The sequence below is a fragment of the Pinus tabuliformis genome, chromosome 5_2 (genome assembly GCF_031772625.1).
Source record: "Pinus tabuliformis cultivar Carrire ecotype Pingquan chromosome 5_2, CPIR1, whole genome shotgun sequence".
Taxonomy (NCBI): Eukaryota; Viridiplantae; Streptophyta; class Pinopsida; order Pinales; family Pinaceae; genus Pinus; species Pinus tabuliformis.
Genome location: NC_142306.1, coordinates 414,352,421 through 414,365,192, shown reverse-complemented (window position 1 = coordinate 414,365,192; position 12,772 = coordinate 414,352,421). Strand labels below are relative to the sequence as shown.

General features: G+C 36.7%; 1 protein-coding gene across 3 annotated transcripts; it reads right to left on the bottom strand.

Moving 5' to 3' along the window:
• Positions 1-249: 249 nt before the first annotated feature.
• On the bottom strand, positions 250-12,003 carry LOC149159284 (uncharacterized). Of its 3 annotated transcripts, none has more exons than XM_089436444.1 (5): positions 11,694-12,003; positions 11,403-11,603; positions 837-923; positions 651-743; positions 250-478 (listed from the first exon to the last, which is right to left on the bottom strand). In XM_089436444.1, the coding sequence occupies exons 2-5, from the start codon at positions 11,517-11,519 to the stop codon at positions 335-337; spliced, it is 441 nt and encodes a 146-aa protein (XP_089292570.1). In that variant the 5' UTR covers positions 11,520-11,603; positions 11,694-12,003; the 3' UTR covers positions 250-334. The 3 variants fall into 3 exon arrangements, with proteins under 3 accessions (XP_089292570.1, XP_089292569.1, XP_089292571.1); XM_089436443.1 differs by having other exon boundaries at positions 11,773-11,987; XM_089436445.1 differs by lacking the exon at positions 837-923 and having other exon boundaries at positions 11,773-11,985.
• Between the last annotated feature and the right edge of the window lie 769 nt (positions 12,004-12,772).

Sequence of the window (12,772 nt, the reverse complement as noted above, 5' to 3'; positions counted from 1 at the left end):
AACAATTTTCAAAACATGTATAAAATAGCAACATAATACTAATAAAATCAGTATTATTTTTAATCAAAACAAGTAAAATTAAAATATGATTAACAAATCAAAATATTTCATGAATATCGTTATTCTACGATAAATTAACAACATACATAAATCAAACTCATCGTATGATTACAAAATCAAAATGTCTCATTGATATAGGGTAAATTCACAACACCCATCTAAACATAACAATGTCATTCTACACAATAATTTCTTCATAAAAAACAATGCATGTGCATGCCTAGCTACCACCACCAAGATCATCCTCATGATCATCTTGACCATCCTCATTACTCTAATCCACATCATCACCAACACCGCAACTATCATCATCATCTCCTCCTTCACCACCATCATCCTCATCCTCATCCTCATCATCTCCTGATATATGTTGAACATAATTTGGATCATCGTCTTGGCAATCATTACCTATAGCATTCTGACAAAAAAAATCAATATTACATGTTAGTATTAATTACATAACACAACACATGTTTTTGTTATACAATGTTAACCATAAAATGAGGTAAGATATAATATCTAATAGTACTAAAAAATAAAATGAAAATATGGTTTAAAAGTATATTGGAAATCCAACTAAGATTACATACCATAGAGTCCATCCAAACAACAAATTCAACCCATCTCTTTTGCTGCAGCACCTCCTTTTCCAAATGATTTGGAGGTCTTCCATATTTTAGTTCCTATCAATCAGTAAATAGGGAGAAATTAGATAACAATGACTTTCTTCTAGTACAAAATTTATTAAAAAAATATCACATGTTTAATATACTTACAAAGGTTGTTATCAGTGCTTTTAAACCTTTCTGGCCACTACGATGAGTGACTTTTGTCTTGGTTAACCTCGCCTTGGATGCCTTGTCCTTAAACATAAACCAATTCAATTTATTTTCACACAAATACATGTCTAAGATACTTATAAGTATTAATACATTCTAAATAATGTTTAATGAAAAATTCAATACCTGAATGCTCTCATTGCCGGCTTTTCTTTGTGCATCCAACTTCTCATATGATTTTACAAGTTCTTTCCATACTTTAAAAGGTATGTCAATAGGTCTTTGTTTCAGTCTTTGATCTTGAGGCATTTTTTTAATTTTTCTTGTTTGGGTAAAAATTTTGGTTAAAAAAACCGAACAAGTAATTCACATCAATGGCATGGGGACTCTATGGATATGTGTAAAAAAATGGCTATAAAGAAAACATCCAAAAAACATATGAGCTCTCCCTTTGATGGTCACTTGGGGCATATGGCTGGAAAGGAACAACTCCATTTTCGAAAATCAAGGACAATCCTTTCTCAAAGTCCTTCCTAATATTTGCTCCAAATGTCTTAAAATGAAAAACAAAATTCAAACGTCATCCTTAAACATCTCCCTTAAATATAAGGTTGGACCATAAATTCTTCACTTTTATTGTTATCGGCTCTGGAATGATTTTTCTATATGCAATTATATAATGAAATATGTGTGCACTAATGAAAAAACATTGAGTTTCATTTTTCATAATCACAAACAATGAAAAAAGAATCACACGTAACTAGCATCATTTTGGAAATTTTATATTTATTAAAAATCTTTAACATGTTTTCCTCCCATATCTCATAAAAAGGTGTGAAATTTTTTATATACTCTCCAATAAGCACTACAACAAAACCAACGATTTGGAGGTTTTACACTAAGTTTTTCAACATCGAACTTACTAGGGCTTGCACCACCGGGGTTATTAGTAAGAATATCATGAGGTTTGCATAGCCATGATTATTAGAATCAAAATAGTAGGATTTGCACTAAAAAACAGTTCATAGAGCTTTCCTGCTGGGGAGAAAATCACAAGTTCAACTTCTGCAGTGCAGAGCACCGAGAGCTCGTAAGCTTTCTTCAGCAATCCACCTACGTTTGGAAAATGTAGCCTGCCTGCTGGCGATGTTCTCAATCCTCTTCCTCTACATCTTTCCCCTCACTATTCTTGTATGTCCTCTTTCGTTTTTCCCTCCAAACAAACCCTCTCAAATTGAGAAAGTAGAACAACTCACTCGATGAGAATCCGAATCCAATTATCGCTTCTAACAATAACCCAATACGATACCAGAAGTGATTACACAAAACGTCATTGACTCTTCATTTGTTTGGAAAAGAGCCAAGCATATACTTCTGACGAGGGTTTCCGTCTCAAGTCTGGCTCGCAGGACGTCGCTTAGTCAATTGCGAGAAAAGTTTTCCACCTGCCTGTCACATACGGTTTGTCACACTATATATTAAAATAAGGTTGATCATACTAACAATAAGATTGTATAGTTTAAAAGGAGGGCTCTCCTGACTGTATTTGGTTGGTTTATAGAAAAGATTGCTAGAATGTGTAATGTGAATGCTCTGCTAACTGTTTTTTAAGCATTTGGAAGTATTAAAACCCCCTAGGATAATTAATGTAAGACATGTTAATTAATGTGTAAAGATGGCTATTGTCCTTGGGCTACCTTAGCTGTTCGTGTTTAGTGATCTGTGGTATTATGACTCCTCAAGTCACTATTAAACCATGAGAACCATGCCCAGGCAGACTAGTGTGACATTGTGGATGAGAACCAAAACTAGACTCCTATAACCTCCTTTTTCATCCTTTAAATTGCATAATTAACTGACTGTTCTAGTAATCATTCTTGAGCACCTGAAGATGTGCACCCTAAATAATAAGAATAATACCCTGTAACATATGAATAGTCCATCCTGTGCATGTAGGATATGCACATGAGGTCCAATAAAATCACTAACCAGAATACCAGGTGTTATTAAAGCCTCTACAGGTTGATATATATGAATGTTACAGTGTGCAGGAGTATGATTCAATTCCATACGAAAATACAAAACATCTGATAGGATTTCCTTATACCTCATAGGCAAACAACCATTGTCCCTTCTATAGATGAGCAGAATAAGTGCTTGGTTCTCTACACTAAATAAAGACAAAGTATAGTACTTATTGCTGACAAAATAGGATTTAAATCGCGGTTCAATTGCTTGACATTCAGCTGGTCACAGAATTGTAGAGTGCATAATCATAAGTGATGTTGCGAGCCTCATTGCTCAAAGTCTAAGGGTCTTGCGAGCCATAATCACAGCCATGTATGGCATATCTTGTGATTATGGCATTTTATGAGGTCAATTCTTGTGAAGACATTTCAGTTTATAATAAATTTTGAACCTCAACAGAGTTTTGGCAAGACCTGGCTGAGCTAGGACATCAACAACACAGCTGATATGAATGACATAATCTAGCCTCAAGAGGGAGCCTCTTTTGTTTCATCACTCTAACAATCTATGAAGTGGTGGAAAGCATAACAACTTCCCCTTGAATATGACACCTAAACTGAGTACAAATCCTAAATGATGCAGCCCTTGTCAAAAGTATCGATATTTCAAATGTTGAAAGCTCTTGTGCCCATTTGATATGCATTCGATTGCAGTTCCCCTGAAGAAAGAATCTTATAAAGGTGAGGCCATGGCCAATATGTTAGCCATATCCATTGGAGTTGCCATTGCTTGACAAATTTAGTGTGATCAGTCCCACCATGATTCACATGGGCTTCTACTCAACACTGGCTGTTGCTATTGTAAGAGTCTTCAAGCTCGTTGAACCCATGATATTGATAAGTGTATTCTTTGGGTCTCTGGTTTTCAAATTCTGCCTATGTTTTCCTCTCAGTATCATTATTTCAAATGCTGAAAGCTCTAATTCCCATTGCTGTGTATTTGATTGTGGTTTCCCTGAAGAAAGAAGATTATAAAGGTGAGCCCGAGGCCAATATGTTGGCCATATCCATTGGAGTTACTATTTCAGCTTATGGGGAGGCCAAGATGAATGCATGGGAGGTGATTCTCCAGTTAAGTGCAGTTGCATGTGAGACTACCCAATTGGTTCTCATACAAATTCCACGAACATCAAAAGGGATTAAGTTGAATCCCATCACATCTTTGTTGCTCCTTGTTGCCTTGTTTTTCTCAGCACCCCCTGGGCCTTAGTAGAATACCCATTTCTGATAATCAGGGTCTCTTCCTTTGATTTGGATTACATGACATTTCTGCTTGTGCCTTGGCTCTTAATCTTGCAGTGTTTCTTCTGATAGGAAAGACTTCAGCCTTGACTATGAATGTTGCTGGTCTTGTCAAGGACTGGTTGCTCATAACATAATCTTTGTCTGTAATAAATGAAAAGGTTACAATCATAAACTTGAGTGGGTGTGGACTGGCTTTTCTGGCTGTCTGTTACTATAATCATTTGAAACTTCAAGCTCTCAAGTCCAATGACAACCAACCAAAGTACCTCAGCAGTGCAGCTGATGCCAATGATGAAGGAGAAGGTTTGATAATGACGAGTGGGAGATTCTCAATCAGAGATTCAGAACCAGTAGAGAAAAATCAAACTCAAGCTTCAGGATTAGGTATTTAGATCATTAATATTGTCTTGTGCTAGAGATTACTGTTCTTGGATTGGCTCCTCTATGCCCAGATCTATTTGCAGGGAACAGGCCAGTCATTCACAGTGAAGAAGATAATGACAAGATTAGTGTATAATGATGGACAGGATGGTGCCATGGTGCCAACCTAAATCTCAAGTAAGGAGACATCTGTTCATCAATTTGTCAAGAAGCATGGCCTACAATTCAATTGCTCTAAGCCTATCACTTCTTCCACCTGTCAAATAAATTGTTTCCTGTTTGTTTAGTTGACTATGGTTCTAATAAATATACTATTGTTTGATGTAAAAAGACAAAACAAAACAAAAAATATGGAAAGTTGTGACCCCTTTTTCTAACTACAAATTGAAATTGGATTACCATAGTGACCACCTCTGCTTATTGGAATCAAAAAGGGGGTGGGTTAACCCAATACGATACCAGAAGTGATTACACAAAACCTCATTGACTCTTCATTTGTTTGGAAAAGAGCCAAGCATATACTTCTGACGAGGGTTTCCGTCTCAAGTCTGGCTCGCAGGACGTCGCTTAGTCAATTGCGAGAAAAGTTTTCCACCTGCCTGTCACATACAGTTTGTCACACTATATATTAAAATAAGGTTGATCACACTAACAATAAGGTTGTATAGTTTAAAAGGAGGGCTCTCCTGACTGCATTTGGTTGGTTTATAGAAAAGATTGCTGGAATGTGTAATGTGAATGCTCTGCTAACTGTTTTTTAAGCATTTGGAAGTATTAAAACCCCCTAGGATAATTAATGTAAGACCTGTTAATTAATGTGTAAAGATGGCTATTGTCCTTGGGCTACCTTAGCTGTTCGTGTTTAGTGATCTGTGGTATTATGACTCCTCAAGTCACTATTAAACCATGAGAACCATGCCCAGGCAGACTAGTGTGACATTGTGGATGAGAACCAAAACTAGACTCCTATAACCTCCTTTTTCATCCTTTAAATTGCAGAATTAACTGACTGTTTTAGTAATCGTTCTTGAGCACCTGAAGATGTGCACCCTAAATAATAAGAATAATACCCTGTAACATATGAATAGTCCATCCTGTGCATGTAGGATATGCACATGAGGTCCAATAAAATCACTAACCAGAATACCAAGTGTTATTAAAGCCTCTACAGGTTGATATATATGAATGTTACAGTGTGCAGGAGTATGATTCAATTCCATACGAAAATACAAAACATCTGATAGGATTTCCTTATACCTCATAGGCAAACAACCATTGTCCCTTCTATAGATGAGCAGAATAAGTGCTTGGTTCTCTACACTAAATAAAGACAAAGTATAGTACTTATTGCTGACAAAATAGGATTTAAATCGCGGTTCAATTGCTTGACATTCAGCTGGTCACAGAATTGTAGAGTGCATAATCATAAGTGATGTTGCGAGCCTCATTGTTCAAAGTCTAAGGGTCTTGCGAGCCATAATCACAGCCATGTATGGCATATCTTGTGATTATGGCATTTTATGAGGTCAATTCTTGTGAAGACATTTCAGTTTATAATAAATTTTGAACCTCAACAGAGTTTTGGCAAGACCTGGCTGAGCTAGGACATCAACAACACAGCTGATGTGAATGACATAATCTAGCCTCAAGAGGGAGCCTCTTTTGTTTCATCACTCTAACAATCTATGAAGTGGTGGAAAGCATAACAACTTCCCCTTGAATATGACACCTAAACTGAGTACAAATCCTAAATGATGCAGCCCTTGGTGCATGTCTCTCAAAGTATCGATATTTCAAATGTTGAAAGCTCTTGTGCCCATTTGATATGCATTCGATTGCAGTTCCCATGAAGAAAGAATCTTATAAAGGTGAGGCCATGGCCAATATGTTAGCCATATCCATTGGAGTTGCCATTGCTTGACAACTTTAGTGTGATCAGTCCCACCATGATTCACATGGGCTTCTACTCAACACTGGCTGTTGCTATTGTAAGAGTCTTCAAGCTCGTTGAACCCATAGTATTGATAAGTGTATTCTTTGGGTCTCTGGTTTTCAAATTTTGCCTATGTTTTCCTCTCAGTATCATTATTTCAAATGCTGAAAGCTCTAATTCCCATTGTTGTGTATTTGATTGTGGTTTCCCTGAAGAAAGAAGCTTATAAAGGTGAGCCCGAGGCCAATATGTTGGCCATATCCATTGGAGTTACTATTTCAGCTTATGGGGAGGCCAAGATGAATGCATGGGAGGTGATTCTCCAGTCAAGTGCAGTTGCATGTGAGACTACCCAATTGGTTCTCATACAAATTCCACGAACATCAAAAGGGATTAAGTTGAATCCCATCACATCTTTGTTGCTCCTTGTTGCCTTGTTTTTCTCAGCACCCCCTGGGCCTTAGTAGAATACCCATTTCTGATAATCAGGGTCTCTTCCTTTGATTTGGATTACATGACATTTCTGCTTGTGCCTTGGCTCTTAATCTTGCAGTGTTTCTTCTGATAGGAAATACTTCAGCCTTGACTATGAATGTTGCTGGTCTTGTCAAGGACTGGCTGCTCATAACATAATCTTTGTCTGTAATAAATGAAAAGGTTACAGTCATAAACTTGAGTGGGTGTGGACTGGCTTTTCTGGCTGTCTGTTACTATAATCATTTGAAACTTCAAGCTCTCAAGTCCAATGACAACCAACCAAAGTACCTCAGCAGTGCAGCTGATGCCAATGATGAACGAGAAGGTTTGATAATGATGAGTGGGAGATTCTCAATCAGATATTCAGAACCAGTAGAGAAAAATCAAACTCAAGCTTCAGGATTAGGTATTTAGATCATTAATATTGTCTTGTGCTAGAGATTACTGTTCTTTGATTGGCTCCTCTATGCCCAGATCTATTTGCAGGGAACAGGCCAGTCATTCACAGTGAAGAAGATAATGACAAGATTAGTGTATAATGATGGACAGGATGGTGCCATGGTGCCAACCTAAATCTCAAGTAAGGAGACATCTGTTCATCAATTTGTCAAGAAGCATGGCCTACAATTCAATTGCTCTAAGCCTATCACTTCTTCCACCTGTCAAATAAATTGTTTCCTGTTTGTTTAATTGACTATGGTTCTAATAAATATACTATTGTTTGATGTAAAAAGACAAAACAAAACAAAAAATATGGAAAGTTGTGACCCCATTTTCTAACTACAAATTGAAATCGGATTACCATAGTGACCACCTCTGCTTATTGGAATAAAAAATGGGGTGGGTTATGCACAATCCTCCGTATCATTTGCTATTACCAGAGATAATTAAAGCCACCCTAAACTCAAGTCTTAACTATGCTGATAGGGTGTTTAGGGAGGGGGATCCCTTACCAACCCACTATAATCTGCACAAAAGCATCCTAAGAACATATGCAAAATCAACCCTTCAATGAAATGATCCAAGAATATAGGTACTCAAACATTGATTTTATCAAAGAAAAATACAAGACAGAAAGAAAAGATCATAACAAGGATTAGAAGAGTCTAAGAACAGTGCTCACTGTCTACAGAGCCAAGACGAATGCAGAAGAGTTCTTCCTTCAGTTCCCCATCTGAGAAATCAGTTGCATGCCAGACCCAAGTTTTATCACTACCTGCGTGCTCCTGAAGTGACATTGGGGAATGAACTGCAAGGCAAAAAAAAAAAAAAACAATATAATCCAGATAATAAGGATCAACACAAATTCTCGGCACAGAAAGCCTCTTAAAACTTGGACGTAAGATAAGCTATTACAATCTCAGGGGGGAAATTACACAAAAAAAAAAAAAAAAACAAATTTACATACTTAAATGGTTTGCACATATTTTCAATGTCTTGGATTGCCTCATGACCAGCCGAACCTTTGTAGTATCCTTGTGCTTAAGAAACTTTACTGTTCCTACACCACGCTCCTTCCATTGATTCCCATCCTTGTCAAACCTGTACAGCTTCGCCTTCCTTCAGGGTCAAACATATAAAAAAGAATGGGAATACTAATAAACAATGAAATTGCATTAGGATCATTTTAAGAGTGTCCAAGTAGTGTAGAACAGAGAAGCAAGAAAAAATACCACAAGACAACCATAGGGTTGATAGAACCATGTTTAGGCACATTAGATATTGCTTGGTGACAGAGTCTTACACCTTTGAAAGGAATATTTGTTTCCCTACATTTCTATTGAACAAATACAAACCTGAATATGTTCTAAGGACTATCATGGAGGGAGTTGAGATGACCCACAGGACCCATAGCTGAATACACAAGGGGATTTCAATGTTGGAAATCTAGTTTATAGCATAGTAGCAAGATTTGGTCATATTGCTCTTTATTATATGGAAATTCGGCAACAGTGCAAAATTCAGTATGTTTTCACTGCAATGCAGATACAGAACAGTTCACTTACCTTATAATGTCTTTGATACCCATCAACATATAAGCCCCAAAAAAACAGAGCAAAAACCTCAAAAAAATAAAAATAACAGTAAGAAAACACTTAAAAATAAACTACATTGCAAAATTTTCAAAGAATAAATTGCTTTTTCTGGTTTTAGTGTGTTCTGAGGATGAAATTCTTCTAAAATATGGAACAAAACGCTTATTTTCATACTGAGAAATATAGATTTCCATATTGGAACCATGCTGCATTTCTTTATTAGGTATTTTCCATACTGAGTTGTATTTGAATACGTATTCGGATTCAAATTTTGCTACTATGGTTTATAGCCATTCCTAGTTACACGTATGCTGAAATCAGGGAGGTCAAGGTAATCAGATAAATTGTCACAACAATTATGAACAAGAGGCAACCTTCCTTGAAATTCTTGAACCTCCAGTAATCAGAAAAATTGTCACAACAATTATGAACAAGAGGCAACCTTCCTTAAAATTCTTGAACCCCTACCCTTGCCTGGATTTGCTCACGGCGCCAATCAGTCCTCATGTACATGTACATCAAAATATTTATTATATAATTAACTATAAATTTGTTAACATTAAAAGGACAAATAGATCCTCTGTTCATGTAGAGATGCTCACTGACGACCATGTTGACAATGGCGATGAGAGGGAGAAACTGCCGTGATATCCAATCTTCAATATGCATATTTTAGATAATAAAGACTGACCTACTAAGTTAACCAAGTAGCCGTTATACAAAGTACACATAAATGAAGCTCAAAGCTAAGAGATTTTTTTTCTCACTTTCTTTGCTTCCCACACAAACTATTACTCGATTTCGATTTTTCTTATTAGATTCCAAAATTTAATGAAATTATCTGGCTGGGAGCATTGTTGCAGTGCATGGCTTTTATCCACTATCTCCACTACAAATTTTGAAATGACAACAAAAAATCCATTAAGACCGGAATCTCCCCACAACAGTGAAAGCAGAGTTCATTATTCAAGAACAAAGTAAAGCGAACCAAATACTCTAAGAGCAGGACATGCATGAGTCCTCCAGACCCAGATCCACTAGATTGATTGCATCATTTTTTCAGCTGGATGAAGCATCGATGACCCGGTAGATGCACCAGTCATGAGCAAAAATAACAGACGATCAGTGATTTAGAAGCACCCTTACCAAGCACAGTTGAGATCATCCAGATAATCCACAAGGCCATCTAGGTATGCTATCTTACAAAAGCTATAATTCTCAGCTTATATCTTGTAGACACTAGACAGACACCCATCACCAGGGTTCTCCCTTCCACACGTAACCCGTCAAACTTTGCAGTCCGATGAGCTTCAATAAAGTTTGCCAGGATAGAATCCAGCCTGGTTTATGGCCCTGCATACCTCTCCTTTGACGCTTAGATAAATTAGGACTTATTTATTTTCTAGGCTTCTGCTATTAGTCTCGTCTTCATTGTATCAGGTTTATCTGTTATTATAACCCTTGAAAATCTGATAAGGAAATCCAAGAGATGCTTCTCCATATTTGTGAATGGCATTCTTCATAAAACTGTTGACATAGACTAGTGCACCTAAATCTGGGGGATTTAAACTGGTTACCTACTAACACGTAACCAGAACCAGCCAGATGCTCGTCTTCATTGTATCAAGTTTATCTGTTATTATAACCCTTGAAAATCTGATAAGGAAATCCAAGAGATGCTTCTCCATATTTGTGAATGGCATTCTTCGTAAAACTGTTGACATAGACTAGTGCACCTAAATCTGGGGGATTTAAACTGGTTACCTACTAACACGTAACCAGAACCAGCCAGATGCTCAACAACATTGGCTACAAACAATTGAGATAATCACCCCTTTGTTATTTTATCATTCGTCATTCTGTTAAATCTGAAATCTTATTTGTAGTCTCTCCTTTTCAGCGAATACCTTTAAGCACTCCAGCATCAATATATAGTTTTAGTCCCATTAACCTAATGTCCTTTCATCATTTGTGGACATTTATATAATTTATTTCTTTATTCCGAAATTCTTCTTAAAATTATTATTTCCATTTCTTTATGAACCTTCTGCTGTCGAGCAATTGGTGTTATTTTGAGCAAAATAATTTGTAAACGAAGTTTCTTGGTTAGTGAAAAGCCCGCCAAAAGTACCTCTACGCCAAGTAGATCCCTGGAAAGTGTCTATCTCTCAATGTTAGTGACATCTCAACGCATTCACCCATTCGAGAGCTTTCGTAGGCAGTCAGCGTCGTATGTAGAGCATCTAGCTCGGCGGGCCTCACAGTTTGTGAGGAAGAGTAAGCAGATCGCAGAGTATTTGCTTATTTCACTCCTTTCGGAAAACCTATAAATTTTTTAAAGTAACTGCTACTTACGAATCATAAGTTTTTTAAAATAAATTCTACTTAGTTTCAGATTTTTTATATTTTTAAGGGGTTTTACCGACCCAGAAATAGAGATTCAATAAATGGAAGAGAAGCTTACTGATGGTGACATCGCCGTCGGGGCTCTGGAGCATCTTGTCCATTCCCTTGGGGCCGAGTGAGGTGCGGAGGATTCTCGCAACGGACCTGGCGGCCGCAATGTTGGCCTTCTGAGCATCTAAGCCTCTGATTCGGGTCTTCTGCTCCTGCTCCTTTATTATGATAAATGGCCTCCCGTACTCATCAAATGCCAGCGCCATCCCTGCAAACAGTAACAGATTGCATCACAGAGATTAAAACCTAAACATACAAGAGTGGCTGCTAAAAACACACTGGATTTTGAACCAGAAACCTGAAATGCGTGTACTCCTCTCTGTGTGGAAGACTGAATGTGCGGGTGGAAATCCATTGAAGTTAAAAATGGAACATACCTTGGCGCCGTCAATGGACTGAAGAACCGATCGTGGGGTTCGAGTGTCTGCTACTGGTGAAACCCTAATTCGCAAATCTCTGCAATCTCGTTTTCGCTCCCGCCCTGCGAAAAGCGAACAGATCCTCCTTCTTGTTCTAGAACGTAAACGAAGTTTGGGTTGGGAGGGGTTTTGTAAAGAAAAGTAAAGCTTTACCTTTTTTCAAAAATGCTAATTTCATAGTGAAAAACAGTAAATACATTTTTTTATTTTCACATCACTAGTTAAGTAGCTATATAATGTTTTTGGTTCTTGGTTAGGTTGGAAAATATTTATAATAATATAATTTTATGGTTGTTGTTTAAGTTTATTAGGTGTTATTAAAACAATAAATACATTCTTTTTATTTTCACATCACTAAAGAAGTAACTATATAATGTTTTTGGTTATTGGTTAGGTTAGAAAATATTTATAATAATAATAATATAATTTTATGGTTGTTGTTTAAGTTTATTAGGTGTAATTTTTTTTAATTTCAATTTAATAATTTTTAAATGGAAAAATATGATTTTAATTTGGTTGTATTGAAAATATTTATATGTTTTTACATATAAGGTGGGTGCAAACAAAGGAGAATATATAGTAAGTCTATTTAATAGTTAATAACAAGTGTTAATTTCTTAAAATTATATGATAAATTTGAAAGGAGTAGGGTATGTATCTTTTTTCGGGTGAAATATATTAAAATTATTGTGTGAATGGGGTTGTAAGACCCTATATTTTCATCCTGGGAAAATATAGTCCTCTCTTAGCCACTTGCATAGTTTAGATTGTCATAAGCAAAGTAGGTACATTGTCTTAAGATGTAAACATTTCATTTTAAGCAGTGTCATAATGTGGTTTCAGCGAAGCATTAAAAGATGGAATGAGCATGCACATTTGGGATGCTAGTGTTATATTCAGCTTGAGGCATGATTGCACGTCTAAGAAGACTCTAACAAGGGTTGCAGAGGAGAGGTTG

Bases quoted from the DNA above. Each gene is read 5' to 3' on its own strand.
- LOC149159284 (XM_089436444.1), bottom strand. From the start codon at position 11,519: ATGCTCAGAAGGCCAACATTGCGGCCGCCAGGTCCGTTGCGAGAATCC. The intron at 924-11,402 runs GTAAGCTTCTCT...TTTATGTTTAAG, and splicing joins CGACGGCGATGTCACCATCA to GACAAGGCATCCAAGGCGAG. The intron at 479-650 runs GTATGTAATCTT...TTTTTTTGTCAG, and splicing joins TTGTTTGGATGGACTCTATG to AATGCTATAGGTAATGATTG.